This window comes from Tyto alba, unplaced genomic scaffold (assembly GCF_018691265.1).
Source record: "Tyto alba isolate M040663 unplaced genomic scaffold, T.alba_DEE_v4.0 Super-Scaffold_16, whole genome shotgun sequence".
Classification (NCBI taxonomy): Eukaryota; Metazoa; Chordata; class Aves; order Strigiformes; family Tytonidae; genus Tyto; species Tyto alba.
Genome location: NW_024881278.1, coordinates 395953 through 423938, shown reverse-complemented (window position 1 = coordinate 423938; position 27986 = coordinate 395953). Strand labels below are relative to the sequence as shown.

At 47.0% G+C, this 27986-nt stretch overlaps 1 protein-coding gene across 1 annotated transcript; it reads left to right on the top strand.

Annotated features, from left to right (window-relative positions):
* Window positions 1-1321: 1321 nt before the first annotated feature.
* Window positions 1322-27986, top strand: ARHGEF33 (Rho guanine nucleotide exchange factor 33). The gene is made up of 16 exons (XM_042789792.1): window positions 1322-1349; window positions 5235-5284; window positions 11153-11317; window positions 12955-13076; window positions 13992-14134; window positions 15980-16039; window positions 17114-17125; window positions 17257-17466; window positions 18090-18219; window positions 19540-19672; window positions 20495-20578; window positions 21468-21551; window positions 22343-22491; window positions 23390-23548; window positions 25288-26041; window positions 27762-27986. The coding sequence occupies exons 1-16, from the start codon at window positions 1322-1324 to the stop codon at window positions 27897-27899; spliced, it is 2421 nt and encodes an 806-aa protein (XP_042645726.1). The 3' UTR covers window positions 27900-27986.

Sequence of the window (27986 nt, the reverse complement as noted above, 5' to 3'; positions counted from 1 at the left end):
CCAGAAAGGTTGAGAAGTCTCTACTCTGGAAGATACTCAGACCTTGAGTAGATGTGTCCCTGAGCAATCTGATTATCTCTGAGGGTAGCCCTGCTTTGAGTCAGATAACTCCAGAGGTCTGTGCCCACCTAAACTCTGCCATGAGTCTGAGGGTCTTAAGGAAAAAAAAAAAAACCAAAACAAACCAACAAAACTTTTACACTATCAGCTGAGAGAAAACAGATTTAATAAACTATTACATTTATCTCACTGTAACTAGACATCCACCTAGAAGCTCTTCCAGCCTGTTTGTACAAAGCCCACATACAAAGTCCCTCCACCTTTGCTCAGGCTTTCCATGTGTCACCAGAGGATCCTGTGTCCCGAGAAGACAAATAAGCAGTTTACCCTTTCAATAATCCTCAATCTCAAGAAGATGCTAAAGCCCAAGGCCATCCAGCACTGTCCTGGAGGCCTTTCAGTCCACCTCATACACTCAGCAAGAGGCTGGCTGGCTGTGCTGATGACTGTGCCACTCGCAGCCTGACCACAAGAGCCCCCGCCACAGCTCACAAATGCTCAGCGTCACCCTGTCTCTGGGGCCTTGGTGGTGCCACCACCCTCCTGCCTTGTGAGTGCTACACTGGGAAGCTGCCGGGTCGAAAGTGTGTGGCTCCCAAGCTACACTGCTGACTGCACCAGAAGCAACTGCTTCTGCAGTGATTTCCTAAAGCCACTCAGGACTCTTGCATCTTTTGCATCTCTCTCATTTATCTAGTGCTACGTGCCTTCCTCTGTGCCTGCTTTCCTGAAAGCATCACCCCAGGCTTCTCTGCACCACTACAGCCCTCCTGGCAGAGCTGTGTCTGCAGAGCTCTGTGCTGTATGATAACTCACATCAGCCTTGGGCATGTCTGTCAAACAGGATGGCAGTGGGACATTATTCTAGACTCCTAAATCACATCTAGTTTCCTAGTAAGGCTGGACAAAAGCTGACCTGAATTAAACCCTGGGGAGAGGAAGCATGGATACGGGGCAGTGCCCATGCTGATAAAAGTGTGAGCTGGTGCAGTCCATTTTTTCCGGGGCTCTGCCTGCATCATTACTCAGGAATTATCTTAAGACTGTTCCCAAGGTCCTCACCTCATTACTGGACTGATGAGATGCTTTATCAAGGGAGTGACATGGGCATGGCATCATGCTCTGTTGACCATGGTTTCCAGAGAGGCTGCAGCTCTGCACATCAAGGTGCCTTACAGCACTCCTGTGCCCTCCAAAAGTCAGGGAGACAACTGATAGAGAAAGCGGGTATGGCAGTACAAGTGACTCCAAAAGTGCCATCATGATTGTGCAGCAGCACTGTGAAGGCAGTAAGTATCTCTGTGACCCAAACACAAGAGTGGAGGATATTTTGAGTGATTAGTTGTGTAGCAAAAAGTCATTTCTTTGATGATGAGCACTCGTGCAAGATGTTCATGTGCCATTCAAAATACATCTCATTTTGCTTCTGTGTTCATACAAAAAGCACCTTGCTGAGCAAATAGTCTCTGTGGGATTACACAGTGCCTCTTCATCACCCATCCATATAAGCACAAATAGCCTTGGGCTGGGAGGGAAGTGTTTGTGCCAGTGCCCATCCTGCTTATGGGGGCACTATGAACCCAGACAAACCCTTCGGATGCCTCATTCCCTCTCAAATCCCTCCTCCTCCCTCTGTTTTCTGAACTTTGAGCACCTCTGCTCAATAAACCCTTTCTGCATCTTTCTGCACTCAGGGTTCAAACCAGCTGACCCATCCCAGGGCTCCTATGTGGGCAGCTCTAAGCCATGGGATGTTCCCAGTGACCAGCCAGAACCCTCCAGAGTGAGGACAGGAGTCCCTGCAAGGACGCACACCCTATAGCAGCCATGGACTCAAACAAACAAGAAGGTAAAGCATCTTCTTATTTCACTTCTTGATAGTATGAAAGACAGTGAGGAATAAACCTGCTCTCATGTTAGTGTCTGTTGGTAGATGCCAGCAAGCCCCCCAAGAGCACCTCTTAGCCACAGCAGCTGTGGACAAATGTTCCCTTCTTTTAGTTTCATAGAAATATCTGGGGTTTGAGGTTTTTATCTCTTATTTTAGAAATACCTCCCTCTCCCCTCTGGAAAATAATCCTGTGGCATATGACATGTTTCAAATGTGGGAAGTCACTTCTCCCTCTTGTCTTGGACCCACCTCTGCCTTGGGATGTACAGAGACTTCTGTCAAAAGCTACGTCTACATGAGGGCTCTGTGATGTGGATTTGCTTCTCTCCCCCACATGCTTTGTTGCAAGCGGTTCTCGTTTATGTCAGTGCCACAACCCAGACTTCTGCACCAGTTCTGATCTTGCAAGCACCACAGGCCACAACTGCTTGCATGCAACCAGTCCTGCTACAGTCAGCAGCACTTTTTTAGAAAGTCTGCAAAGCTCAGGGGTTTCAGGTCCAGGGTTTTAGTGGTTATTTGCTTTAGATGTGCTTCTTGCAGGGGAGAGTGTGGCTGGTGGTACTTGCTTTCCACCCCAAATCCCTTGCAGCATTGTGTCCATATGCTGAGGAACTCTTGAAACTATGAGGAACAGGGAGAACAGCTTTAGGAGTGCCCATAACTGTCAGCTCAAGAGAGAGCCTGGATCATCTCTTTCCCTCTTAAAAGATGCTTCATAGTGCCAACATTCACTCATGGCATTGGTAACGGAAGAGTTAATTTCTCTATTATTATTCTAATTTGACTAAATTAGCTCTGTGTACCTAGGCCCCTGCACTACAGCAGGCTAAAAAGGAAATTAACTCATGGAATTTTTTCCAATTAATTGGTATTCCCTCATGGGCTGCAGATGTTCACTGAAGAAATTGAGAGATAACCACAAAACCCCTTGCTTCCCACAGTGCAACTGTGAGGAGCCTCCTCTATTCCAGCTTCTGGCAATGGCTTTATAGAAATGATCTGGGTTTTGACTGGGTATGTGCAGAGAGTGCTTCTGCTTATGCCTATAGCAAAGGTGGGAGGTAAAATCACATTAGCAGGGATCCTCTCCGCTCTTCTAGTCTTGCTCAGGAGCAGTTCCTTGCTTTGAGTGTGTCCAAGGACGTTACAGACTGATCCATATCCAAACCCAAATAAAAGATCCTTACAGACTTCTGCAGGGCTTGGGTCGAGTCCTCTATGTTATGTATCAGCTTGAAAAACACCCAGAGAAAATGTGAGGAGACCATGGCTCTTCCTTGCTGTCCTGTGTTTCTACCTGACATCTCTTGCCCTTCACAAAACTCGGCATTCAATACATCCACCCCTTTGCAAAAACAGCATCTCCTTGTCCTCCCAGCATCTGGTTTGTATTGTGCTGTTAATTAAGAAACATGTCCTCTTGCTCTTTTTGGGTCAGTCATTACCATCCCACAGTAAGTCCAGCAGTAGCATTTACATCAGAATAAACATGCACCTCACTTTCCTTGATTCAGGAGGATTGCAGTACACACCAACTATCTTCTCAAGCCTCAGCTCCAGTCATTGTGAGAAAGCTTCATCATTCACTTCAGACCAAAAGTCAGTTTCCAGTTTGTGGGGGTGCAGAGAAAATAATAATAAAAAAAAAAGACCCAGAAGTGCCAAAGCTGAAAATGAAAACAACCTGTCATTTAAAAGATGAAACTTGGGACTTGGTGCAGGCTGGCTGATGGGTTTTGACCCCAAAGAGCTGGCAGTTCAGGGTCATGATTACTTCTCCCAGTCAGCCTACTGCCCCTTGTTTTCCCCAGGAGGAACCTCGGAGGATATTCTCCGGAGGGTCAGTGTCTGACCGTGATACCCAACCCCACAGATGCGAGACCAGTCAGCATGGGGAGAAAGTGGCACATGGGCAGAGAGGGACACATGGCCTCTCCTCCTTCACCTCTCACTTCTGTGAGTCACTGTGGAATTTGCTCACATTCCTCTGAATCAGGACAAATCTGAGAGACCAGAACAGTGCCATTTTGTAGGTGCCCTTGGTGGTAACCCATATTCCCCTCAGGGGTAAAGAAATCAGAGCATAGCTGTGCCCTGCAAAGCTCTGACTTCCAGTATTCAGCTTTCCCCTTCATGCACTGGCTGACTGCATAGAGTCCTCCCTGCACTGTTTCAAGACTCTGTAGAACTGAATTTCTGTGGTCTTAAAGGCCCAGGTGGATAAGGCACTGAGTTTCTGCATGGAAAGAGGGAGCTTGGCTGCCCCTAGAATTGGGCATGGGGTCACTAGTCATATCTGTGACTGACAGCAGAGATGGGTGAAGCAAATGCTTGGGAGCAAAAGAAAATCCCCCTTATGAAGTGACATTGCTGAGGGGAGGCGATCCAGACATGTATTTGGGTGGCATGGTGCTTTCTGGGAGTGAAGGCTAGCCAAGGAGCCTGACATAGGGAATAACGTGGGAACTGATGGCCACAGGACTGCAAATTCCCTCAAAGTGCAACGGTGGCACAACAAGCAATAATTTCTGTTGGATAATTGAAGGTTTCTTCACAGAAGAGACAGTGTTTGAAGAAGAAATAATAAATATGGACTTTTTGGTTTCAATCAGTTAATACCTAGAGATAATGTCTCTTCAGTGTCCGAAACACTTTTGCAAAATAGATATAAGCTCCTCCATGAGCTAAGACTGTTTCAGCAATGTTAAGTGTAGCTCCGTTGTACAATATCAGGTGGGATCACAATGCCACAAAAACCTAGCAATGATGAAACTGATGAAAAGATGTATTTTATTGGTGTTACAAAAGACGTGATTATTGCTTGGAATGCATTATGACAAAATATAATTTAGGGCTTAAAATATACAGATCAGATCAGCCTTTTGTGGAGATACTTGAAATATGTAAAAATACTTTAGGGTAAAAATACACTTTGGGGTAAAAATCCTGTTACTTAAGGCTGGTACACAGAACTGAACTTCACAGGGAGCAATTTAGTCTTAATTGCACATACAAGACTCTCACCTCTTCACATGAATCAGCTTTGGACAGACAGAGGACAGCAAATGAGGTGAATTTAACATCTGATTTAGGTGGGCCATTCCTGTTTCACAACTGCAGTTTATTTTACAAATTATATGGTGTTCACACCTCCTAAAGTGAGACTTGAGTCCTTTAAAACTGATGTGTACCTCAAGAGGGACTTCAAACCCTCTGTTCCAGTTATTTATAGCAACCATAATAAGTCATTTTAATTGACTGAAGTTCTTTATTCCCACAGGAGAGACTGAAAGTGTGCCTGTGAGTACCCCTGCAACACAGATTTCCCAGGTAAAGATGATCAAAATGCCCTAAATAATTCAAGAGTTGAAAGAGTTACTAGTAGATAAACAGAAGTTAAAAAGCTAAATTAAGTGGAAGGAAATATGTAGGCACAAGGAACGTGGAAATGAGCACACTGCATGGACAAATGTCATACATATCACATCTTAGGCCTCATCTTAAAAGACACTTCAGTAAAATTTCTCTGCTGACAACCAGTGGTGTTTAGGCAGGTGATTTGTGAGTTCAGCTAATTAAATAGATCACCTCATTAGCACTGATTAGAGAATGTCAATTCACTGGGCTGGAGGGAGGTTTCATGGCTGAGCTCTGATGAGCATTCACCAAAACAGATGAACTGTCCCAGGAGCAAGGATGTGTTGTTGATTGACATGGGGCAGGGGTGCCTTTGCCAGCAGGAGGTCCACTCTTCTGGGGGGGGCTCTGGATTATCCTGGCAGCCTCAGAGCTCCTTGGACCATGGGGTGCTCTTCTTGCCTGATAATCCAGAGCAGCCAGAGCATCGAGTCTTGCTGCATGTTTCTGGATCTCCAGGCAGGAGCTTGGAAACCCTGCCTGAGATGCCCACATTGGCTCAAAGTGATCAGGACTTCCAGAGCTCTGCAGCCACTCTTTGAGTTGACATTCTTGCTGCAATTACCCACCACAAATGCAACAAGATTGTCTATACCACAGTCTAGGGAGCATCCTTCCCGTAAGATGCAGTTTCAGTGTTTCCACAGTGACGTTTCCTACGCATTTCCAGTCTGCAGGAAATGCAACAGAGTTTTGAGCACTTTAAACCTTCGTCTGGTACAATATGGAACCATACTCTGAAGAAGAAACATATCCCTCAACTGGAAATCCTGACTATTTGAGATCTTCCTTGTCACCACTGCAACACTAATGCCCGTAATTGCTTGTAAGTGTACCATGGCAAGTGGAGAAGATACTGCTTCCTATTAAACTGGTCAGTGCTTCTCTTGTATCACCCTCTTTCCCCATCTAGACAGCTCCAAGCAGGAGCTGGGACTGGGTTGCTGAAGGGCCCAGCACAGTGGATCCACATGCATGGAAAGTGTGCTGGTAACACCATGCACACTCTTTTCCCAGAAAAACCCAGCTGAGATGTGGATATCCTGACAAGCCCTTTAAATTAAAAGTTACCATCTGGCTGTCCCCTTCTGCTTCAGCAAGGGCCCTATGGACACTGCAGTTACCAAAAAAGACTGCACAGATGTGAAACAAGAGCTAAGTGCTTGCAGCCTCCTTTAAGTATCTCCATCCTTCTTTGCTGCTCTGCCTTTATTCCTACCATCCTTGCCTAGGAATATAAATGCTGGATATACTCCTAGGTCCAGGTTCTCTCCCACTGTAAATCAGCACAGCTCTGCTGCTTTCTCACTATGAGGCACTGCAAGCCTTCCTAATGCTTGGCTGTAGAAGTGCTACCCTTAAATGTAGGAGTTAGTAGTTGGGCTAGAAATTAGTTATTCCTGGTAAAAGCATGTATCACGCAGCTCAGAAAAATCAGATCCAGACTTTGTGGCAAGTGTTGGACTTTGTGCCAGATTAGTGTCCTCAGGCAGCCCTCTTTTGTGTGGCACAAGGTTTACTTACTTCAAATCAGCCACATAAAATGTGCCAAGTGATGGACAGTTGATAAGCTGGGAAACATAACACAGACAATACTCATTCATGGCCACAGAAGGTTTTGCTCTTTTCTGGGATATATTTATAACAGCAGTATTATTCCTGTGCAGTATTTCTTCATCATGATCCTATTTTCTACTGGTTTTGACAGGCTTCAGCGCAAGGTCCCTGAGAGCAGGCCCTGTTCTGGTGTAAGGACCTAGGCAGGTGCCAAGGGCGGCAAATGCAAATAGCCATCCCTTTAGAGACACAGGGCCCTGGTCAGACTGGCTAGTGCTGGGGGAGATATGTGGGGACACAGATACTCATGGAAGCAAGGGTTCCCTCTTACCCTTTCAGTGGCAGCCAGGGCAGTAAATCCAGACCACTAGGCTCTGGCCTCTGATTTCCATCCCAGCCCTTGCTTCCATTAGCCATCCCCGTCTCCTGGCCATGACCATCTTCCCTGGACTGCCTCAAAGCCTGAACAAAGCTTTAGGCTGCAGGGATGGTCACAATCTTTTGCAAATGGCTCTGCTTGCTGGCACTCAATGAGGCAGGATAGGAAGGCTCTGCAGTTTTGCTGCCTCTGGTCCACCCTTTGGGGACAGTACAGCAGGTGATACAAGAGTAGAGGCTCAGTGAAGATTTCACAGCTGTTTTATATATATGTGTATATATATATATATATATATATATATAAAAATAGCTTCACTCTTGCAAAATAAAGTCAAAGCCAGGCTGAGAAATGCTCCTTGTTTGTCTTCCGATCTCACCCTTCTCTCCTCTAGCTACCATTACTTCCTCCACGTGGTCACAGTTCCTCTCTCCATGCTGGGAAACACTTTCTCCCCTTTCCACATGGACTTTGACAGAGAGTTTGTATTCTCATTGGGTTGGAGGGCAAGTGAGAGTCACAGCTGTCTGCTCCTCAATGTCCTATTAATCAGTCATGCAAAGAAGAGAGGAGAATCCTTCACTTCCCTACGGGCACATAGAGCCCAGGGCAGTTACTTGGTCCCACTAGAGATTTTACTTTCATGGTTTTTCCACACAAAGCTGAAAAATGTCAGGGCAGCAGGTAAAATAGCACTCATGGCCCCCAAGAAAGACATAATCTGCTACAGATGTATTGTGCAGGATCCCCCACTGCATTGCTTTGTCAGGTTTGAGGGCCACACTCCGAAGGCAGGTGGGGGCTGAAGCATGTATTGCATACTAAATTACTTAGATGCTTAAATGCTGGTTTTTAACAGTTCTTCGTCAGGTTCTAAGGACTCCCTGTGACCATGCAGATTCATTTATCCTCTAGGCATTGGTTCAACTTAAGTTGTTAAGGTGTGCTCCTTAGCTTCCACAACTTAGATGTTAAGGTGTGTATTTATTCCCACTAATAGGTGAGCCAGGGCAACACATTACAGTTAAACTGTTGCCAAGTTTCAGTGGTAGTATAAAATATGTCTTTTTGGTATGTGTCGCACTTGATAAACTTTGGAAACTCTGGGTTGGCTTGATGTTCCAGGAGTGAAATGTCTCTCCAGTCCTGTAGGCATAATCATTTGGGCAAGACATAAGCATGAGCAAATGCTTCAGCAGCTTCCGTTTGTTTTAACAGCACATGGGATTTAAAGGATAGTTTTCTGCAGCTTGTTGTTAGAAATAAGCTCAAACTAAAATCCACAGTTCAAGCACTACATTGCGCTTGGCAGGAGTTCAAAGATAACGTGTTGTTCCTGTACCACTCCACTCAATTTTGCATCAAACTTGCATCCAATGCCACAAGGCTGTGTTTCCTTTCTATGCTCTGAGCACTGAGGGCAGCAGAGGAGGGAGTTTTCAGGGTTTCAGCACTTCATGTCCAGCCATACAAGCCCTGGCAGATGTGGCTGATTGGTGTTGCTGGATGCTTTCATCCATCAAGTAGCAACAAACGGAAATAAGTGTAAGATGCATTTTGGTGTCTGAAATAGCCACTGCAAGCTGCATGGGTCTGAGGAAGGATGTACTAGGCAGGACAAACCCAGGCTGGGGTCTGGAGCACTGGAAAGGATACACAAACAAACCAAGCTAGCATCGTGACTGCAGAAGCAGAGATTTGCGAACAGTGAATCACAAAATAACAAGCAACTGCTCGTAGATGCAGAAGATACCTTAGTCCAACCTCTAGTCCAAATCTTTCTTTTGACTGCTTGAACTCTGCTTTCACATAGCCTTTTGGTGCACATGGATACCAAAGTCTCTGCAGCGGTCCCTTTTTGCTGACTTGCTGATGCCTAGCAGTTTTTGACTCGGAATCCTCCAGATCAGCATCATTGCTGAGGATCTGTCTAAGTGTACCCTCTTCCTGGAAGCATCTGAGAAGGATATGGCCAGGCTTGTGGGCAGAAACATTTCATTTTGGGCTTATTCTCTCCAGACATTGTTATCTCCAGGGCCGATCCACTGCTAGCAAGACTTGAGTCTATGACATCTCCATCTGGAAGCAGATCTCTAAAATGGATATCATAGAACAGAATAGCATATTTCAGTTGGAAAGGACAGAGCTGACGAATCACCGCTTCTCGTTTGGAGGGAAGTGTACAATGCCTAGCCCTGATGCAGGCTAGCAGGGAGACTGCCTTGGCAACGTCAGCTCAGTGTGGAAGTGGGGCAAGCACCTGTGAGCAGGGATGGGAATATCAACATTTTGCACAGTTGCAGTACTTTATATCCCTCCACTTCTCCAGGCATGTATGTTAGGATGTCTGATGATGCCCAGATCATCTGGCTAACCCCCCTAGGCTGAGATATCAGAAGCAGTATGGTCATTGCCTCCACCAGCAGCCATGGCCCCGAGCAGCCCCTCTAATCCTTCAGGCTACACTCACAAGATGACAATTCCCGTGACACTCCTGTGTCCACTGTGGCTGGGAAGGGTGGGTGAAGGTATTGAACCAAGGGGTCTGGAGCTCCAGTGGGCTTGGGGAGTCAGGATTGACTGCCTGAGGAGGGAAGATGTCCTCAGCCTCCTGCTCCCCTCTGCCCTGTCCCAGCTCCTGTCAGCCCTGTTTCTCCTACCCAGGCAGCTCTGGGAATGTGTGTCCAGCCAAACCAGACCGGGGATTGTGGGGTAATCACTGGGGTAGGAGTGGGGATGTCAAGCAGACGTCCTCTGTAAAGACTCTGCCAGTCTTGATCAGAGGATGGTGCATGCCATTGCCCTGAGGTATCGGAAGCCATCTCTGCTCCATTTACAGGACTCAAGCGCCTGAGTTCCCCGGGGTGGCTGTCCTCTTACCATCAGTGCTCCAGTTTTGGACTCAGTTTATAACCAGATGTTAGGCCGAATTTCTGTTGTAAAGGTAAAAACCACTGGTACCGAAGCGCCTTGGGCTGTGACCTCGCTGTGGGCTTTGTGCAGGCAGAATGAGCGCCCTGCTCACAGTGCGGGGGGCAGGGTTCAGGGTTGCCAGCCCAAGCAGCCCCCAAAGAGGGTATCCCCTATCCTCTGCAAGCTGCCTACCCCCCCATACTGCCCACCTCCACACCTGCCTTGCCTGCTCACTATGCCAGCCTGACTCCTGCTTCACCTGGCTATCAACCAGCTGTCTCGAGCTTAGGTTGTGAGCACTTCCAGCAGCACTAGGGCCTCTAGGGATGGAAAACAGGTAGAGTGGGCACAGTGTCACTGCAGGCCAGGAGAGAACCTCCTGCTCCCTCCCCTTCACAAGTTAAAGAGCTGCCTCCTTCCCTGGAAAGAACTCACTGACCAAGGACGGAGCTTCTCCACAGCCCCTGGGGAGAGAGGAGGTGTTAGACCCATCTGGGGAGAGCACCAGCCCCAAAAGCTTAAGGGAAGGAGGACTTGCTCAAAACCAGACATGTTCTTGATTGCTCAGCTGCTTTGGGGATTGATATACTGGCTGATATTATTGCAAACCTTCTTGGCATGTTTCAGGCTGTCCTCTCCTTCTACAGACTGACAGGCTGCAAACTGCCAGGGAGCCTAGAAAAATGTTAAATCTAAAAAGGGGCACATTGATTGCCCAAGACAAATACCTCTTACCCTACACTGAGGCTGCAGCAGTGGCCGAACCTCCCTCCATGTCTCCCAGCCATGACAGGAGGATGAGAAAGAGGACAGCACCTTACAGGATGGGTTACACCCAGCCTCCATGCCACTCTGAACCGTGGGTGACCCTCAGGGACACAGCCACCTGCATCTGGGAGGAGGGACTGAACCCACTGTGTTTGTGGTTCCTCTAGTTGCAGGCATTAGCCTCTGAGTTGAAGGCGGGTTTCACAGAAGCAATGCAGGAGCTGTCACGAATCCAGCATGGCGAGTACGCCCTGGAGGAGAAGGTCAAGAGCTGCCGCTGTGCCATGGAAGAGAAAGTGGCAGAGATGAAGAATTCCCTCAACACGTTCAAGGTAGGAGTGTTACCTGGGGGGGAGCTGCGTACCTGCCACATCAGCTCAGGTGGCATGGGGCAGCATTCCCCTGCCTCCAGCAACCCTACCTGCTTGCAAAGAAAATGAGTTGGCAATTGTTTCAGACATATCTGGTGCACTTCCTTTGGCTTTGTGTCTCCTCCGACTACTCCAACCCAAATGTAACCCATGCCCTGGCCTGTTTAACCTTATGGATGGACCACGAGGTCATGCTGGGAGCTACCATGGGCACAAGCAACCCTTGCTCTGGGCTGCAGGTGCAACAGGCATATGGCCCGTTCACAGGCTGCTGCTGGGCCACCGTGGCATACTTCTCCCTGGGTCAGGTCTCCTGCATTTCCTGCAGGAACCAAAGCCTCTGGGGAGCAGGGAATTAACACAAAACCCTAAAGCCTTTTCAAGTTGCATTCCCACATGGCTGGGAGGAAGTGCTGCCTGGTTTGATCTGGCCCAAGAGGATAAAGACAAAGGACTGGAGGGAGAGCCTAGCAAGAAGGCTTGATGTACACTTTAAACTAGCCAGCATCTTGATGCAAAAACTGGATGACTGCCTGGGAGGAGGCAGGCAGAGGAACTGTTTTATTGTTTTTATGGTAAATTTTCCCCCTGGGGTTTTGCTGAGTCAATAATACATTGTGAAGTTAAAGAGAGCTGCTTACTGGAAAATCCTGTTACTGACCCTGTGACAGGGAGAGACGGATGGCACTGGGCAAAAGGAGCCCTGTGGTCCGAGATGAGCAAGGGAGACAACAGGAGGTGTAAGGGTACATGGCAGAGGTCTCAAAGCAACCAGAGGCAGGGTTATCCAGGACATAGTTATGGGGTAAAAAGGGGTTTTAAAATCCAGATACAAGGAATTACACAAACAACAGGAGGGGCAAAGGCTGCTCTTCCTCTGCCTCGTGCCTGTGTTGACTGTCCAGATGTTGAGCTCCCAGTGAAGCCACCTCCTTGACTGGGGAAAATCCCTCTCCTTCGATTCACAAGAAACTCTTGAGTCTCTCTCTTCCATTCTGCTGCTCACATTGATGAAACCTGCAGGAACTTACTTCATGCATCGGAGAGCTCTACATCCAAGAAAGGCTTGGTTGAAACTGCCTGGGGGAGGATGTGCTGACAGGGAGGTTACGGAGGGCCTCGTTTCCTTAGGAAACCAGGCTAAAAAGACAGCTCCAAGGCCTGACTGGCAAAAGCTTATACATGTGAGTGATCACACTGGGATCTGAACCAAGTGCAACATGTTAATACACATGCTGGAGAACTTCAGAGGGAAACGTGCTTCCTCAGGCCTACCTCCGAATGCCATTAAAAGTAGAAGTCCTCCCAGTGCTTTGGACTGGTGGTGGATGAAGCCCTGTGTCTCCATCTCCCACCAGTGCCTTAACATGTGACATCACGCTGGCTTGGGTGAGTTGCCTGTAGTTGAATTAAGGATTGCCATGCTGCGTGTGGCATGTATTACACACACTGGACTTGAAAGGGAAGAGTGTCTAATCACAGGGCCACTCTCCACAGCACCCTGAAGCATCTCTAGTGCACACCAGCCAGCATTCAAAGCTGTGATATGTAAGGCTGATGGGCACCCTGGGAATGCTGTGCTTTTGCCTGTTTCTCAGGAGGAGCTCAGCGATGCAAAGTCAATGATTGAAGAAATCAGTGCCAAGCAAGAGGAAATGCAACAGAAAATTGAGCAGCTGCAGCAAGAGAAGCGGCGGGAATCACGGAAAGTGAAAGCTAAGTAAGGGCCCAAACTCCAGGGCTCCAGAAGTGCTAATTAGCACTAGTGTCCATTTTGTTCATTTCCTTATAGCTTAATATCTTAACCTTTCCCTGGATGGACGTGTGTATCTATCCTGAATATTACTGGAAGCTCTAGCCTTCAGTTTACCCCAGGCTTTTAGATGCATACCCCACAGAGCAAACAGCAGAAAACCAGCAACAACTCATTGGGATTCCAACAGCAAAACAGCCCCATCAGCTCTCAGGGAAACCAGGGCCTGGTGAAATACTCAGACCTGTTAGAGACATGTTGGGGCAGCAATACTGTTGAAAGGTAGGAGCCTTCACCATTACAAGCTCTTGCTAAATCACCCCCCATCCAGACAATAGCATTGCAGTTTCCCTTTCCAAGCATGCAGGATTCATTGGGCTTCTGATGAAGCAGTCATGCTCTGCTTTCCTGTCACCAGTCTTTTTTTCTCTGAGCAGGGTCATGCAGGAGCATGTTTGCACACTGGTGGGCCACACTGTTGCTGTGATGAAGCAGACTGCTTGTCCACCTTGGCCCTGATTAGCCTCCTTCTGAAAACAGAGTTTTAATGTGTGTACAGCTGTTTTGATGCAAACACTTTGTAAATCTAGGCTAGCCCCTTAGCTAATTAAGCCATTTAATTAGATGGAATATGCTCTGCAAAAGAACAGAGCTGAAATAAACTTTCCCTATAGCCAGTGGAAGTTACTTTCAGAACGTTGTTCATGAACTGCAATCAAAGCCAACTACATCAAAACCAACTCCTTTCCTGATCTCTGCTGGAGTTGTCCTACTTCTGACTCTGTTCTTGTACTTATACTGATGTCTGCCACAACTGTAGTATAGGAGCTTCACCTGTAGCATTCATACTTTCCAACTGTCTCATTCTTTGTATTTGTACAGAAGAGCACAGAAGGATGACCATGGGTCACAGACAGTGCCTACACCTCTCCAGGGCAGCCCATTTCGATCCATTAACCTCCCAGAACCTGTGCTGATCAACGAAGATTTTACAAGTCTTTTACACAACGTGACTTATGAAAAAGGTAGGAAATAGAGTAGGCAAATGCAGTGCCTTCCTCAGGAAAAAAAATCCAGAAAAAGGTCAGTAGAGTAAGAGGATGCCATGTTTTCCTCAGGCGCCAGCAGCACAAAAAGAGAATGGGGGTGCTGCTCTCAACAGCACCACTCCCAGGTTCGTGCACGCACCTCAGCAGTGTCACAGGGTAGCAGCCTTGGTGCTGGCCTGGATTCAGGAGATGCTGCCCTGTGAACACTATCCCAAAGACTGTTGCTTGCCTCCTCCGAGGAAAGGGAAGCAGGCTGAATCTTCATCCCTGTAATGCTAGTGGCACAAACACAAAGGCAAGCAGGAGCCCTGATAAAAATACTACAATCCCTCCACTACACTCTTGTGAGATCCCGCCTGGAGTACTGTGTCCAGCTCTAGGAACCCCAATGTAAAGGCATAGACCTGCCTGATTGTGTCCAGAGGAGGGCCACGAGGATGATCAAGGGGCTGGAGCACTTATGAGGACAGGCTGAGAGAGTTGGGGGTGTTCAGCCTAGAGAAGAGAAGGCTCTGGGGAGACCTTATAACAGCCAGTATTTAAAGTCCAGTACTTAAAGGGGCCTAGATGAAAGACAGGGAGGGACTCTATCAGGGATTGTAGTGATGGAACGAGGGGTAACAGTTTTAAACTGAAAGAGGGTGGATTTAGATTAAATATAAGGAAGAAATTCTTTATTTTGAGGGTGGTGAGACACTGGAACAGGTTGTCCAGAGAATTTGCGCATATCCCGCTCCCTGGAAGTGCTAAAGTCCAGGTTGAATCTAGTGGAAGGTGTCCCTGCCCACGGCAGGGGGGTTGAAACCAGATGATTTTTTATGTCCCTTCCAACCCAAACCATTCTATGATTCCATGATTTGTTTCCATTTAAGGGAGCAGGGCACAGAAAGGACGATCACAGGGATTGGGCTGACAGAGAACACTTGGCTCATACCAGTGGTTGATTTGACAAGGGGACAGGGGAGCTGGTACATATACACACACTAGGTTATTGGTGTCACTGCTCCTTGCATATATACACTCTGCTAGGAGAATCACTGCTCCTTGTTAGCTGCAGAAGCTGCTGACCCATGATGTTAGGAATACACATTGACCAGGAAAACACTGTCAACTGCCAAACACTTGTGAAGGTTGGAATTAAAGCAAAGGTGATGGACCAGAGCCCTTGTTTTGTATAACTGACTCTGGGGATCTAAACTGGTCTGTCACTCACTTGCCGTTCAGATAGGAAGACACTAAAAACATATATTTAAAATGTCATCAAAGGCAGAGATTGGATGAAAACTATGTGGTATATTCTACTCTGTTTTGCTCAGAATCTGGCCAGCCACAGCTCCACCTCTGCCCTACTGTGAGGTGGTATGTTAGCCCTCTCCTCCCTCACATCCCTCTTGCACATCCACCTCTCTCTCCTACTTCTCCCACTGTCCCTTTCTTTCTAGTCATCTCACCCCTCTTCAGTAAGCTCCTTTCCACCCAAAATGGCAGCCGTGTCTCTGTGTCATGCTTCCATCCTCTTGTTCTGCCTGCTGGATGCCTTCTACCTGCACCTACTGAGCAAAGGCAAGTCAAGACTGCTAATGTTCCTCTGCAGTCATACATCACCAAGCACAACAGGGACCCCCACGTTAGCCTGCCCGCAGCTGCTACTGAAACAAAGATCACAAGACCCAAAACAGGCTAGTGGAGGATCTAACAGGGGTGTTTCCATATCAAAAATGTGAAAGAATGGAGGATCTAACCACACCGACTGGTCTTGGCAGGAGGAAGCATGCTCTACAGCTGTCTTCTCTTGTAAAGTTTCCCTTTTTTCTTCAACAGGATCTGACACCAGGATCATGCCAATGGGAGAAGGAAATGTGAAAATCATAGCAGGTCCAGGTAGGAAAATACTGAACTGCCAAAAAACAGTAGGACAATGATTCAGAGTGCTTGCTTTACTGCACTGAAGAAATGCTTTCAGGGCACACATTTTAAAGGAATGTCTTTCACTTTGCCATGTACAGCCATTTTCATACTTGCAGTTGAGACACCTGTAACCCTGAAGTGTCAAATACCTGCCAGACAATGCAAAGGATTGATATTTGGCAAGAAAGTTTTTCTGCTGCTGCTTTCACAGGTTTTAAGTGCCTTTGCAGAAAGGAAGAACTGAGGCTTACTGATGTGGCAAAGAACGAGAACACCATTTTGCCACTTGGGAAAAGATGGTCTTTGCAGGGACTACATACCAGTAGAACTGGTGAGCTGTTTATTTGCCCACCAGCTTCCAGATTCCTTATGGACATGTCTGAATAGTAACAGAGGAGTTTTTTGGGCAAAAATAAAAATTGGTCAGAAGTAAGGGAATGGTATCATAAGGGGATACTAAGGATCCTGGCCAGCAAAAGGATACATGAAAATAGCAATTAGATGTTTTCATTATTCACTAGAAGCCCTCACTGTTCTGGATGGCTCTTTTGCTTGAATCCACTTGAAAAAAAAAAAAAAAAAAAAAAAAGAGCGAGAACAAAAGCTACAGAAAATGGTTCATTGCAACACAAAGTATTTGCATTAAAGCAATTCTAGCCCAATGGCTCTAATGCACCTGCAACCTCCCCTACCTTCTCTTTAATAGCCTCAGACTACGAGTCCTGCTGCTGCTGCATAATCACATCATGCTAACAAAAATTTTAAAACCCATGAATGCTTATATCCATTGAGAATGGCATTTAAGGCCAAATTATAATAATACTTTCTGTTTCTATAATACCTGCCAATAAGTGTCAGATTACTAGGTCCTGAAGTGTCCCAAAACTCTGAAGTGCAACTACACTTAGAATATATGTTTTTTCTTTTTTTAACATGCATCTAATTTTGGCCCTTATTTGGTCTGAAAATAAATGCTGAAAGAGTGCAAACCTTGTTCTGCCAAAGTGCTTACCAACTGCACTTCTGTTTGTGACTTAATGCTACAAGGCTACAGCCCTTGTGAAGCACAGAGAATGCTTCAAACTCTCCTTCCAGTACTTCAAATGGATGATAATGCAGGTAAGGTGCCTGCTGTAGCATAACCTGTCAACTGATGTCAAGATCCATACAACTGTTTGTCATTGCAGGAGCAACCACAGAGACAGATGATAGCCTCAAGCCTTCCTTGACAACAGAGGGGCAGCCAAAAGTGCATCTGTCATCAACGGTGTGGAAGCAGCCCAAGGACACCAAGGACTGGGGAGATGAATACATTTCTAAAGAGCAACCAGAGAGAGGGAAAGACATGGGCCAAAGCAGATACAGCTCAGCAGACATTATATGTGAACCCTCTTTGGCTGGTAAGGACAGTGGAAAACTCTGGCTAGAGAGGCTTGTTCTCATCTGGTGTGAGCTGTCAGTAATCAGCTTCTACCAAGGGAGACACACAAGCCAGTTTTGCCTGCTAGGGGGGAATGTCTCAGGGCCCAGTCTCCAGGACTTCTGGCTTTTGTATTTGCTGGTCTGTGCCACTGACAGAATCACTCTGCACCCAGAACATCCACTCTCCTTTCCAAGACCTGTAAGGTTCAGCGTGCTGATAGGATTGCGACAGTGTAGTTACTGAAGCGGGTGAAAAATGCTCATTCTGCAGGAAACTGGATGTGAATCTCTGGTATGAGTTCTTTGGCCTTTGATTGCTTGTTTTGTTATCCTTAGAAAAAAAAAATTGGTATTCGTATGGGAAACCACATTTACTTTGGAGCCTTCTTAGCAAACTGTGGCTCCAGCCATGTATGGGCAAGCTGTAGCATCATGCTAGAATTTTATATTTTGGAGAAAGTAGACATACAAAGACAAGATTAATGTCACTTTTCGACAGTTTCTCATTTCATGATTTAATGTCAGATCACCAGTCTAACATAAGGCTGTTCTTGAGGTCAGCATTTCCTTATTTTTAAACTTAACCATTATCTTCTGGAAGCCAAAAGGCAGAACATCGCTTTGGAGCTGCTGGAGTCAGAAAGGAAATATGTCATCAACCTTTCCCTAATCCTGAAGATCAAGGCCACATTGCAAGGGCCAGATGTGAAAAGGAGCACCAAAGAGAGAAGGTATTTGATTTAGTGTGCTCTCTCTTTCGGGGAGTTTTCTTCAGTCAATATTCTTTCTGCATCATTCTCTTTCCCACTTTTCTTTCATCCAGAGATCTTTGAACACTTAGAGCTTATTTCTAGTTGAAAACTGGAGAGATTGGGAGGTTTTTGCAGTGATAAAAGACTTTCCTGCCTGTCCTTGCATCTCATCCACCTTGCATCCCAAACTGTTTCACTGCTACTTCATTTCAGTCTCCTCCCGAGTCCTATCAGTTTCCTATTCTTCTTTCAACACGCCTCCTGTGTGGGCAGAAATAAAGCTTTGTGCATTCACTGCCTGCTTCTCCCAGTCCACAGCTCCAGTGCTAGAAGCTGGTGTGGGCATAAGCCCCTGGCTAGTGGCTGCCATCCATCAGGTATCGATATACACAGACATACACACGTATTTACACACAAATACAAGACCAGTGAGACTGACCCAGCCTAGCAGTTAAACCCAGCCCTTTGCAAAGGCCATCTCCCGTGGCAGCTCAGTTCCCAGGATGGGGTAGCTCCGACAGCTCTCCCCAGTTGCTCAGCTTTGGCCTGGGAGTTCCCAGCCCCTAAGCACATCTGCGTAGCCCAGCCTTTGCTAGCTCTCTCTCTTTTGGCTCTTTCCACTGTCCCTAGGAGTACCGCATCCAAGGAGTCATTTGACAGAAGTCCACTGTGGGACATGTAGTACATGGGTTGATGTGGACTCATTTAAGCGGTTACATGACACACCCAGTTCAAACTGAAGCATGATAGTCCAAAGCGAGTTTTTATTTTCACTCTTTGTCCCTGGGACCTTTCCATCTGACAAAACATTTCGATATTCGACATCTTCATTCTGATTCTGAATGAAATTGGCATGAAATGACAGAAAGGTAGTACCACATTTTGACCATCAGTGGGGTGGCTTGTTAAAGGGCCTGACAAATGAGACAACATACAAAGCTGAGGAGCTTTCCTAGAAGCACTATGGGATGGCACAGGACCATGGTCCTGTTTCATTAGCCACAGCAGCATTGCCTTGGGCTTTTCAGTTCTGCAAATCTTGGTCAGCTACACAGTGCACCAGAGAGTCAGACTAAGAAACCTTCAAAACACTGTAATAATAGCTTACTGGAGAGGGTACCTGCATGCACACAGCAGCCAAAACAGGGCCTTCTGGTGCACCCTGGACTCCAATAAAGGTAGTTAATATCTGGGTTTAAAGCAAGCTTGTGTTGACCACTCATGAATGCATGCTTCAGCAGTACATGTTAGGGCTGTGCTTCTGCTCTGTGTAACCAGTCTGATATCACCTCCTTTCAGTTTCTTCCCCAACTCTTTGCGGTACCTGGTCCAGCAGCATGTTGATTTACTTCACGCTCTACAAGAACGAGTCCTGAGCTGGCCACGACAAGGGATCCTAGGAGACATCTTCCTGAAGTTAACAAATGATGAGGTATGTTACAGACCTCTGGACTCTTTGGCTATGGTTTGTGTTGTGCTAATGGCCCACAGGTGGGCCAAGATCCATTGCAGCAGAGGGGTTGTGCTGGGGAGCTGTGGCTAGGGTAAGGCCCTTCAGCCAGCCTCCTCTGAGCAGAGTCCCAGTGCACGGTAGCCCCTCTGTTGTAGTACTTGGTTGGTCAGGGGGGCCCAGACACCAGACCCACCTGGGGGCATGCAGCCACGTAACACAGCCCGGTAATAAACGCACGAGACCTAGACTTGGTTGCAGAAGTCCCAGGTAAGCCTTGACAACTTGGATGTCTGTATTCATCACGAGGGTGTGAAAAGAGTGTATTTCTCATGCTTCTCTTCCCCAATACACTTTGCTCAGAGTTATGATGAGCGGGTGGGCAGGCCCCTTATCCTGTATTTTTTGTAGCCCTAAGCAAAACAGCACCTCCTTCTCAGGGTGAAGGTCTGCCTAACCCCTGGCAAGCAGTGGGACCTCTCCTGGAAGGATATGTAGAAACTTATCTGATGCTTTACAAATTTTAAGAGTCTTAAATAAAAAAAGCTTCTTCATCCCCAGCTTCTCTACCCCTCCCATCTGCTATAATGCTTTATACACTGTGCTCAACAGCTGAACACATTTTATTAAACATCTTTTCTTGAGAAGTCCCAAGACCTGAAAGCTTCACAGAGTTAGCTGCTCGGCTGCAGTGATGAGGTCCCAGGAGTGATGGTGGGGAAATCAACAGTTTCTCATTCTGACTGGCTCTATGACCAAGAATCTCTCAAGTTTCTTTGTTCTTTTATTTTTTCCTTTTGTAAGAATAATTTTCTGGACTACTATGTTGCCTACCTGAGGGACCTGCCAGAATGCATCTCTCTGATCCACGTGGTGATCCTGAAGGAGGTAAACTTCCTGCCTGCTTCACAGACACATAATGGCAACATGCAAGCCTGGATCTCTTCCCATTATGCCTGCCCATGATAGGACTCTTCTGCCAATCCACTTGTTCTGTTACCAAATGCCAGTTTCCTGAACGTTGCCATGGCTGGCATGCACCTACAAAAGGCAGCCTTAATGTGTTCATCACTGTGAGTAACCAAAGCTGTATTTCTGCTGTGACATGAAATAATGTCTCAGATCAAACCTCCCAGAAAGCTTGCCTATGCACACGCTATCCAGACCTGTCCCTAGCAAATGGTGTCTCCTGGAAAATGGTAGACTCATCCTAACAGGGAGACCAAGAGTGAGGCTGTAAGTGCTTAGAGGGAAAACATCCTCAAGTTCAGCTTCAGGTATTTGGTCTCATGCTCTTGATTCTTGGTTTAAACTAGGAAAGTTAAAAATAAAGGTAATTTTCAAGTGCAATAACTAAACTACACTAGCTCGCTTCCAACACATCTTAATTGAGAAGTCAATTGCATTTTGTTCAATTTGGCCCTAAACTAAGAACTTCAGTCCAAACAGCAGCATCTACCTGGGATTTCAATGAAACTTATTTAGTTTCTTTAAACATACACCCCTACTTAATTAGTCTGAGTGTCCCTCATAGAGGATCCCTAACCTAAGGAATTTCATCCTTAGAACTAGTATTGCTGGTGGAAGGAGCTGCAAATATCCCTTCCAGAAGCAAGATGACTGGTGTATTGTCATGCACAACTGCCACTTGACTGGTGTGCTCCTGTGAACTGTTGTAACTACTTACAGCATAACTACTCACTAAACCCCAGAACCATTTGGAAGTATACATGTTTTATGGGTGGGAGAGACACTGAAGCTGCTTTCTTTACTTCAGGTAGAAGAAGAAATCAAGTCTGATCTCTACATTCTGTTCTTCCATATAGTCCAGCGAATCCCTGAATACCTTATTCATCTACAGGTAGGGCCCCAGGATGGAAACTGTCTTGTTGAACTCTTATCACATGTGACTTAACTCAGAGATGGTATTCAGGCCTGTACAGGTACAGGGCTTCTGGCTAACCCAGTGAGCTCTCTGAAAAAAACCTTTTGAAAGGGAAAGCCAGCTAAGAATTTATTTTCACCGTTTTCACTTGAAGCCTGCTTCTATTTGCCAGTTTCTCCATTTGGCCTGACAGAACCAACTTTTGTCCCCTGGGAAGCCGAAAGCTCTGCTGCCTGCTGCTCTGGGAGAACAGGAGGCCAGAGATGGGGCACATCTACTGTGAGCTCTGACCTAACTCCTGAAACAGAGCTGACCCCTTTGAGTTGTCCACATGCCTGTTAGCTGAGAGACTGAGAGGACTAGAGGCTCCTAGGGCCCAACAACCTTTCCTACACAGAGCCTGGTAATAAAAAGAGTTCTGGTTCCCAGGAGGGTTATCTGAATTGTTCTAAAATGTTCCAGCCAAGACAAATGACGCAAAGCAAGCCTTGTAAAAAAACAAGAGATTGGTTTGTTTACTCAGTGCTGAACTCAACTAGTGCATCACCCACACATCCCCATTATTACATTTACAGTGGTTACTTGTGTATTTGCACTGTATTAGTAGGACGCAGGCCCTGTGAAAGTCCCTCAGTAACTGCCTAGAAGAGCTCCCACAGGGCAGTGTTATGGGCACTCCATATCACTAATCCATGGTGCCAATAGCACCTTCTACCCAGAAAGGGTTAGGACACCCTCCAAACAGTCTGCTCTTCTCTGTGCCTCAGAATGTCCTGAAGTTCACGGAGCAAGAGCATCCTGATTATTACCTGCTGCTGGTGTGTGTGCAGCGCCTCCGGGTTTTCATCTCACACTATAGCCTCCTCTTCCAATGCAATGAAGACCTGCTTATACAGAAGAGGAAAAAGCTGAAGAAGTAAGCACAACATCAGCTCATTCCCTCTATCACCAGGGAAAGGGAGGTGTCGGGGAAGCCTGGCAACAGGGTGTTTAGGATCCAGGCAAGATCAACAGGCACACTGCTCTGTTGAAACAAAACAAAGCCCTTTGCATATGAATGATGGAGAAGGCCCACTATTGGCATTTGTCCTCCAAGCTGAGGTCAGATTTGGGGGTGGACCCTTCTGTCTGAGAGTGAAAGGAAAATCATTTTAATCCTTCTAAACATAGCAGCCACATGTTTCATGAGAACATTTGATTCCTTAAGCTGATGGCAAAGTCGCTCCCCAGTGGGAGAACACATGGGGACTTCAGCTGCTTTGGCAGCTCTGGGCCCTGGTGAACACCAAGACTGTTGCCTGAAGCCCTCATAAACTAAGACTGAGAAAGAATAGTGTTATCTTATTTTACTGGGGGAGTGGGGTGGGAGAAACAAAAGCCTCCCATACATAACCTGTTTGGGATGAACAGTGATAGAAATGACTCTGAATGTAGATTCTCAAGTTGTGGTTCGGAATTGTTCCTTGAAATCGAGACTTTTTACTAAAATCAAAATCTGGTTGCTTTTGCTCCTTGCGATGATTCATTTGGGGAGCAGGACAAGATCAAGGGAAGCTTCCAAATATGGAGGGTGGTAAAGGGCTGGAGCAGACTGCTGGGGAGGGACTGCTATCAGGAGGAACATTAAGAACAGGACAGAAAGCAGGATGCCCTGCTGACTAGGACAGAGTAGGGGGAACAGCTCTCTCCTTGGGGTGGGAAGAGATGAACAGGAATATTAAGGTCCCTCCCAACCCTGTTTTCTGAGATTCTACATGCTCGTGCTCATTCCCTGCCTTATTTCTTAGCACGACGATGGATTTCTCCTCCCTCAGGTCATCCCTGGTGAAGCTGTACAAAGGTCTCACCTCCCAGTGTACGAGCCAAGAGGTGTCTCCAACACCCAGTGCAACATCTATACGGGACGGTGGGATCCACTCTGAAGAGACAATACAGTCGTTCCCACCAGCACCTTCCTCTGGCACAACAACCCCGTAAGCCCGTTGTCCTAGTAGAAGGCTTTCAAAGTAGGCTGAAAACTCTCTCCTCACCCACACTATGCCAGTGACACTAGGCAGTTACAGACTGCCATTTTGGAGACTACTCCCTGGATATGCACAGAGTTGAAGGGCTGGCTCCACTATCTGCTATCCACTACCACATGGCTTACAAGCAGGAGACATTTCAGAGCTCTACGCAGGGCTGTCAGTGCTCTTGCTAGCTGTCTTAAGAGTATACTAGGAAGGACATGTATTTGTGTAGGCCTGGCAGTAGTGTGCGTAGTAACACTCCAGATTATTCACTGTCAACATTACAAGAGCTAGGAAACATGACCAAGGTCTCAGACTAGCAAAAAAAGTACTTTTCCACATAGCACATCATCGAATGATGGGACTCACTATCACAAGATGCAAGGTCAAATGGGTTCAAAAAGACATAAGACTAATTCAAGACAGACAAGGCTACTGGTAGCATGCAGCAATCTTTGGCCATTTCTCACCTACTGATAGGTGCCAACTGAGAAAAGCATGCTAGACGTGCCTTTTTTCCTATGTCGGCTGTTTGTGGCTGTTGTGCTTCCTTACATTATTTGATGCTAACAAGAAGAGTTTGGCTTCATCATTTTGAGTCCCCTTCAAGCGGTAGCATTATTAGATCAATCCCTAGCCTCCTTCTCAGACTACCCAAGTCAATCTCCCTCTCCTCACAGATGTGATGCTCCAGGCCACCATCTTGGTAGTCTCAGCTAGTGCCTTCCCAGTTTCCCCACATTCATCCTGAACTGAGGACCCAGCGTGGGTCCAGATGGGGCCTCATCAACACTGAACAGAAGGGGGAAAAATAACTCCCCTGGTTTGGCTGACCATGCAGCTCCTAATATAGTTCAGGTCAGGGTTTGCCTTGTTTGCCATGAGAGCATGCTGCCAGCTCATCTTTATCCTGGCATTGACTATAACCCCAAGTTCATACCAGGGCTGCTGCCCAACCCAAATCTCCCAGCCTGGTCTGATGCATGGGGTTATCTTGCCCTAGACGCAGAGCTCTGCACATCTTAAACATCACGAGGTTTTTGTTTCTCTCACTCCATTCATTATGTCCCCAGAAGATGACAGTGGGGCTTTCCTAACTAGTGTTTGTTAAAGGCCATGGGGGTGCACACCCTGCACCTAATACCTCATCCAATGCAGTACTCCGCTGACTTACCTGGAACACACAGAGGGTAGGATCCCTCCAAGTACCATGACATACTTCTGGGAACAGGGTCATGCTACTCAAGTGAGGAACCCTGTTTGCCTGAAAACACAAACAGACCACAGGAAAATGAGACACGGCCCCTGCGTTGCAGGAAGAGAAGTAAAGTAAAAATCAAAAACGCAGATGAACAGGAGAGACATGGAGCAGTTGGCTTCTCATCTCAGTTTCTATTAATTTTGTGGTGTAGAATACAAAAGTCAGCCAAAGCTACTAGATAAACAGTTCCACCTCTGCAAGTTTGCTCCTGCTAATCCACCCAGGCAATTTCTGTTAGTGGCAGCTCTGTTAGTATTCTGCAAGATATGAAAATACCTTTTGGCCTTAAAAGCAAGAGAATGGGGCTGGGGAAGCAAGGGGGTAGGAGAGCTTGTCACACTGTCTATCGGTTATCGTTTAGTATTCAATTTCCTTCTGTTTTTGGTTTTTTTTTTTTTTTTTTTTTTTTTTGTTTTGTTTTGTTTTGTTTCACATTTTTAAGGCATTTGATGCCCCAGATGAAGAAACCCCAGCCAACTGTGATGGAGAACATCCAGGCTGTAAAGCCTTCTGACTGGGAAATGGAAAGTAGAAAACATGAGAGGCCAGAGAACATTCTTGCATCCTCTCAGCTCACAGAGCAGGAACTCAAGGCTCTGACAGCCCCCTTACAATCCATCCCTGAAATGGAGTATGAAGCACCACCGGCCGATGCAGTGGCAAACACCGAGAGAGCCATCAGGACCTCTGTGGAGCTGCTGCAGGATGCAAGGAACTTTGCACCAAGCTATGAAGAGTTCGACTACCCTGGGGAGGTTTTCACCCTGCCAGGCCCCTATGAAGACGATGCCTTCCAAAACCTTGCTCTTTTTGAGAATTGCTCCCCAGCCTCTTCTGAGTCCAGCTTAGACATTTGCTTCCTTAGGCCTGTTAACTTCACATCAGAACCGGAGAGGACAGATCATGCCTTACAGCCATTGCTTAAGAGCTGCACTCCCGTAAGCAGCAGTACGTACAAGCGAGAGATGTTCCACAGCAAAGGCAAGCAGCTGAGCAGGTCTCTGAAGGAGCTGCCGCGGAGCGCCGAGGGTGTGAGCACCAGGCTCTACAGCACACGGAGCAGCAGTGGGAGCCGGCTGCAGCAGAAGCAGGAGAGGAACGTCCAGCCTCACATGATCTCAGCCTCATCTCGAAGCTCCCAAAGGAGCTACTTCCCCCCACAGAGAGGAGCGGGTGAAAAACAGAGCTTTTTGGAAGTAAGGAGGCTTAAATAGGAGGAGAAAAAAAAAATAAAAGGCACACGGTGGTGCAGAAGCAGCAGCAGGAAGAGAAAGATCTGGGATGCAGTTAGGGCAGAGAACATGCCAAAATATCTTCCAAGTCCACACAAAGTCTTCATCTGCTTGTACATGCCCAAGAGAGGGACAAGACAGCTCCTTTTCATGCATATCTTCCCCAGGGACAAGCATGGGCTTGAAGCACACAGCTGCTGAGTGACAGCTAGAACACCCTTGAGGCGAGCTAGCCTCTCATGTATCCCTAGCTGTCACTGAGCTTCCCCCACAAGTAAATGTTGTATCTGATCAGTGTCACCAAGTATGTGCAAAGATGTTCAAAATTAGCACTAATGAGTGTCACCCAGTTAAAAAGATGCCTTTCTACCTGTTGTGAGGAGTGCTGAGTTAAGAAAACCAATGGATTTAGTATCAGATCATCAGCCAGTGTAAACCAGCATCACTTCACTGATCTTGGCCCATTTACACCAGCAAGGACCTGGTCCATGGGTTTTGCTTCACCTGTGTGTGTTGTATGGATCACAGACCTATGCTAAATTCTGTGTGAAAACACAGAGAGCCCAGCAAGCACGTCCCTCAGACAACCACTGGCATGGCAGGCAGCACTCTAGCCCTTCAGGGACACCAAGTCTTGCAGGAACAATGTTTCTGTAGTCTGTAGTGCCTGTTCAGAGTCAGCTCTGAGCTGTCACAGTCAGGGTAGAAGATGCCCTTCACACCTCCTGGGGAAGAGGCCAAGGGTGCTGTGAGGTGCTTAGCTAGTTTTCTCAGTGCTGCCTGGAGAAACACCCTCCTGTTAAAATGAGGCAAGATGCAGATGAGTCTATAGCTGCAGATGATGATGGGAGCAAGGTTCCAACAGCCTGACTAAAAAGGCAGCAAGGAAACCTTGAAAGAAAATAGAGAAAAAAAGCCTAGTGAGTGAAGAAGGTGGTGGACAGTTGAGCATGTGAGATAAGGCAGAGGAAGAAGAGCCATGGGGACACAGCCTGTCCAGAAATCAGAGCTTGTGAGCTCTTTGGCACGCACCTGCACAGAGCAGGGTGCAGATGTGGAGCTAGTCCAGAACCACAAGACAGAGCAAAGGAGGCCACCATGCCAGTGGTGGGAAGAACTGGAGAAAAGGGACTTGGCCAGAGCCTTACTGAAAGGAACTCGTCACTCTCCTGAAAGGGAGAGAGATCTTTTAGTGACACATTTACCACAGGTGTGTGTGCTAGTGAAGCCTTCTGCCCCACACATAAAACCAGGCAGCAGCAGAGCCAACAGAAGAGTCTTTCACACTGTATCAGCTCAAAAAGCCCCAAGCCTCCCTCCCCTAGGGTAAACAGAGCTCATGAGCAAGGAGAGGGTGGGAAGTTCCTTCAACTGCCCATGCTGGCTTGCTCCCTTATTAGCAAAAGGAGCTAGTAAGCTCTCCCTGAACAAAAAGCTTATCAAGGAAGGCTCCAGTTCCCTCTAACAATGCTTATCCTTCCACTCCTCTGCCACTGCCTCAGCCTCAGAGCCACCCACAAGCGCTCTGCAGAAGTACCAGTGTTGCCAAAGCCCAAGTGACCTGTTGTCTCCCCGCCTTGCCAGCACCTCCTCACCCACCAGGTCCCTCCTAGCACAGAGAGAGAGAGAAGGGGACAAGGATGTGAGGTTGCAAATGCTGGTTAAATTGTCTTTTCCCTTTTAGGAGCTCCATGCAGAAGACAACACCAGGTTCTGCCAGAAGGATGACAATGAGCAAACATCCTTCAGCGACCACAACCCACGGCACGAGCCCAAGGGGGGTTTCCGGAGCTCCTTCCGCAAGCTCTTCAAAAAGAAATAAGCAGTCCCAAGAAAGGCAGGCCACAGCCTAAGCGCAACAGTGCTTCCCCAGGTCCCTGAGGGTGGAGACAGACAGCAAGGCCCCAAG

Excerpts from the sequence above, each read along its gene's own strand:
- ARHGEF33 (XM_042789792.1), top strand. The coding sequence starts at position 1,322 with ATGATTGTGCAGCAGCACTGTGAAGGCA. Across the intron at positions 11,318-12,954 it reads ATTCCCTCAACACGTTCAAG|GAGGAGCTCAGCGATGCAAA; the intron begins GTAGGAGTGTTA and ends CCTGTTTCTCAG. Across the intron at positions 13,077-13,991 it reads TCACGGAAAGTGAAAGCTAA|AAGAGCACAGAAGGATGACC; the intron begins GTAAGGGCCCAA and ends GTATTTGTACAG.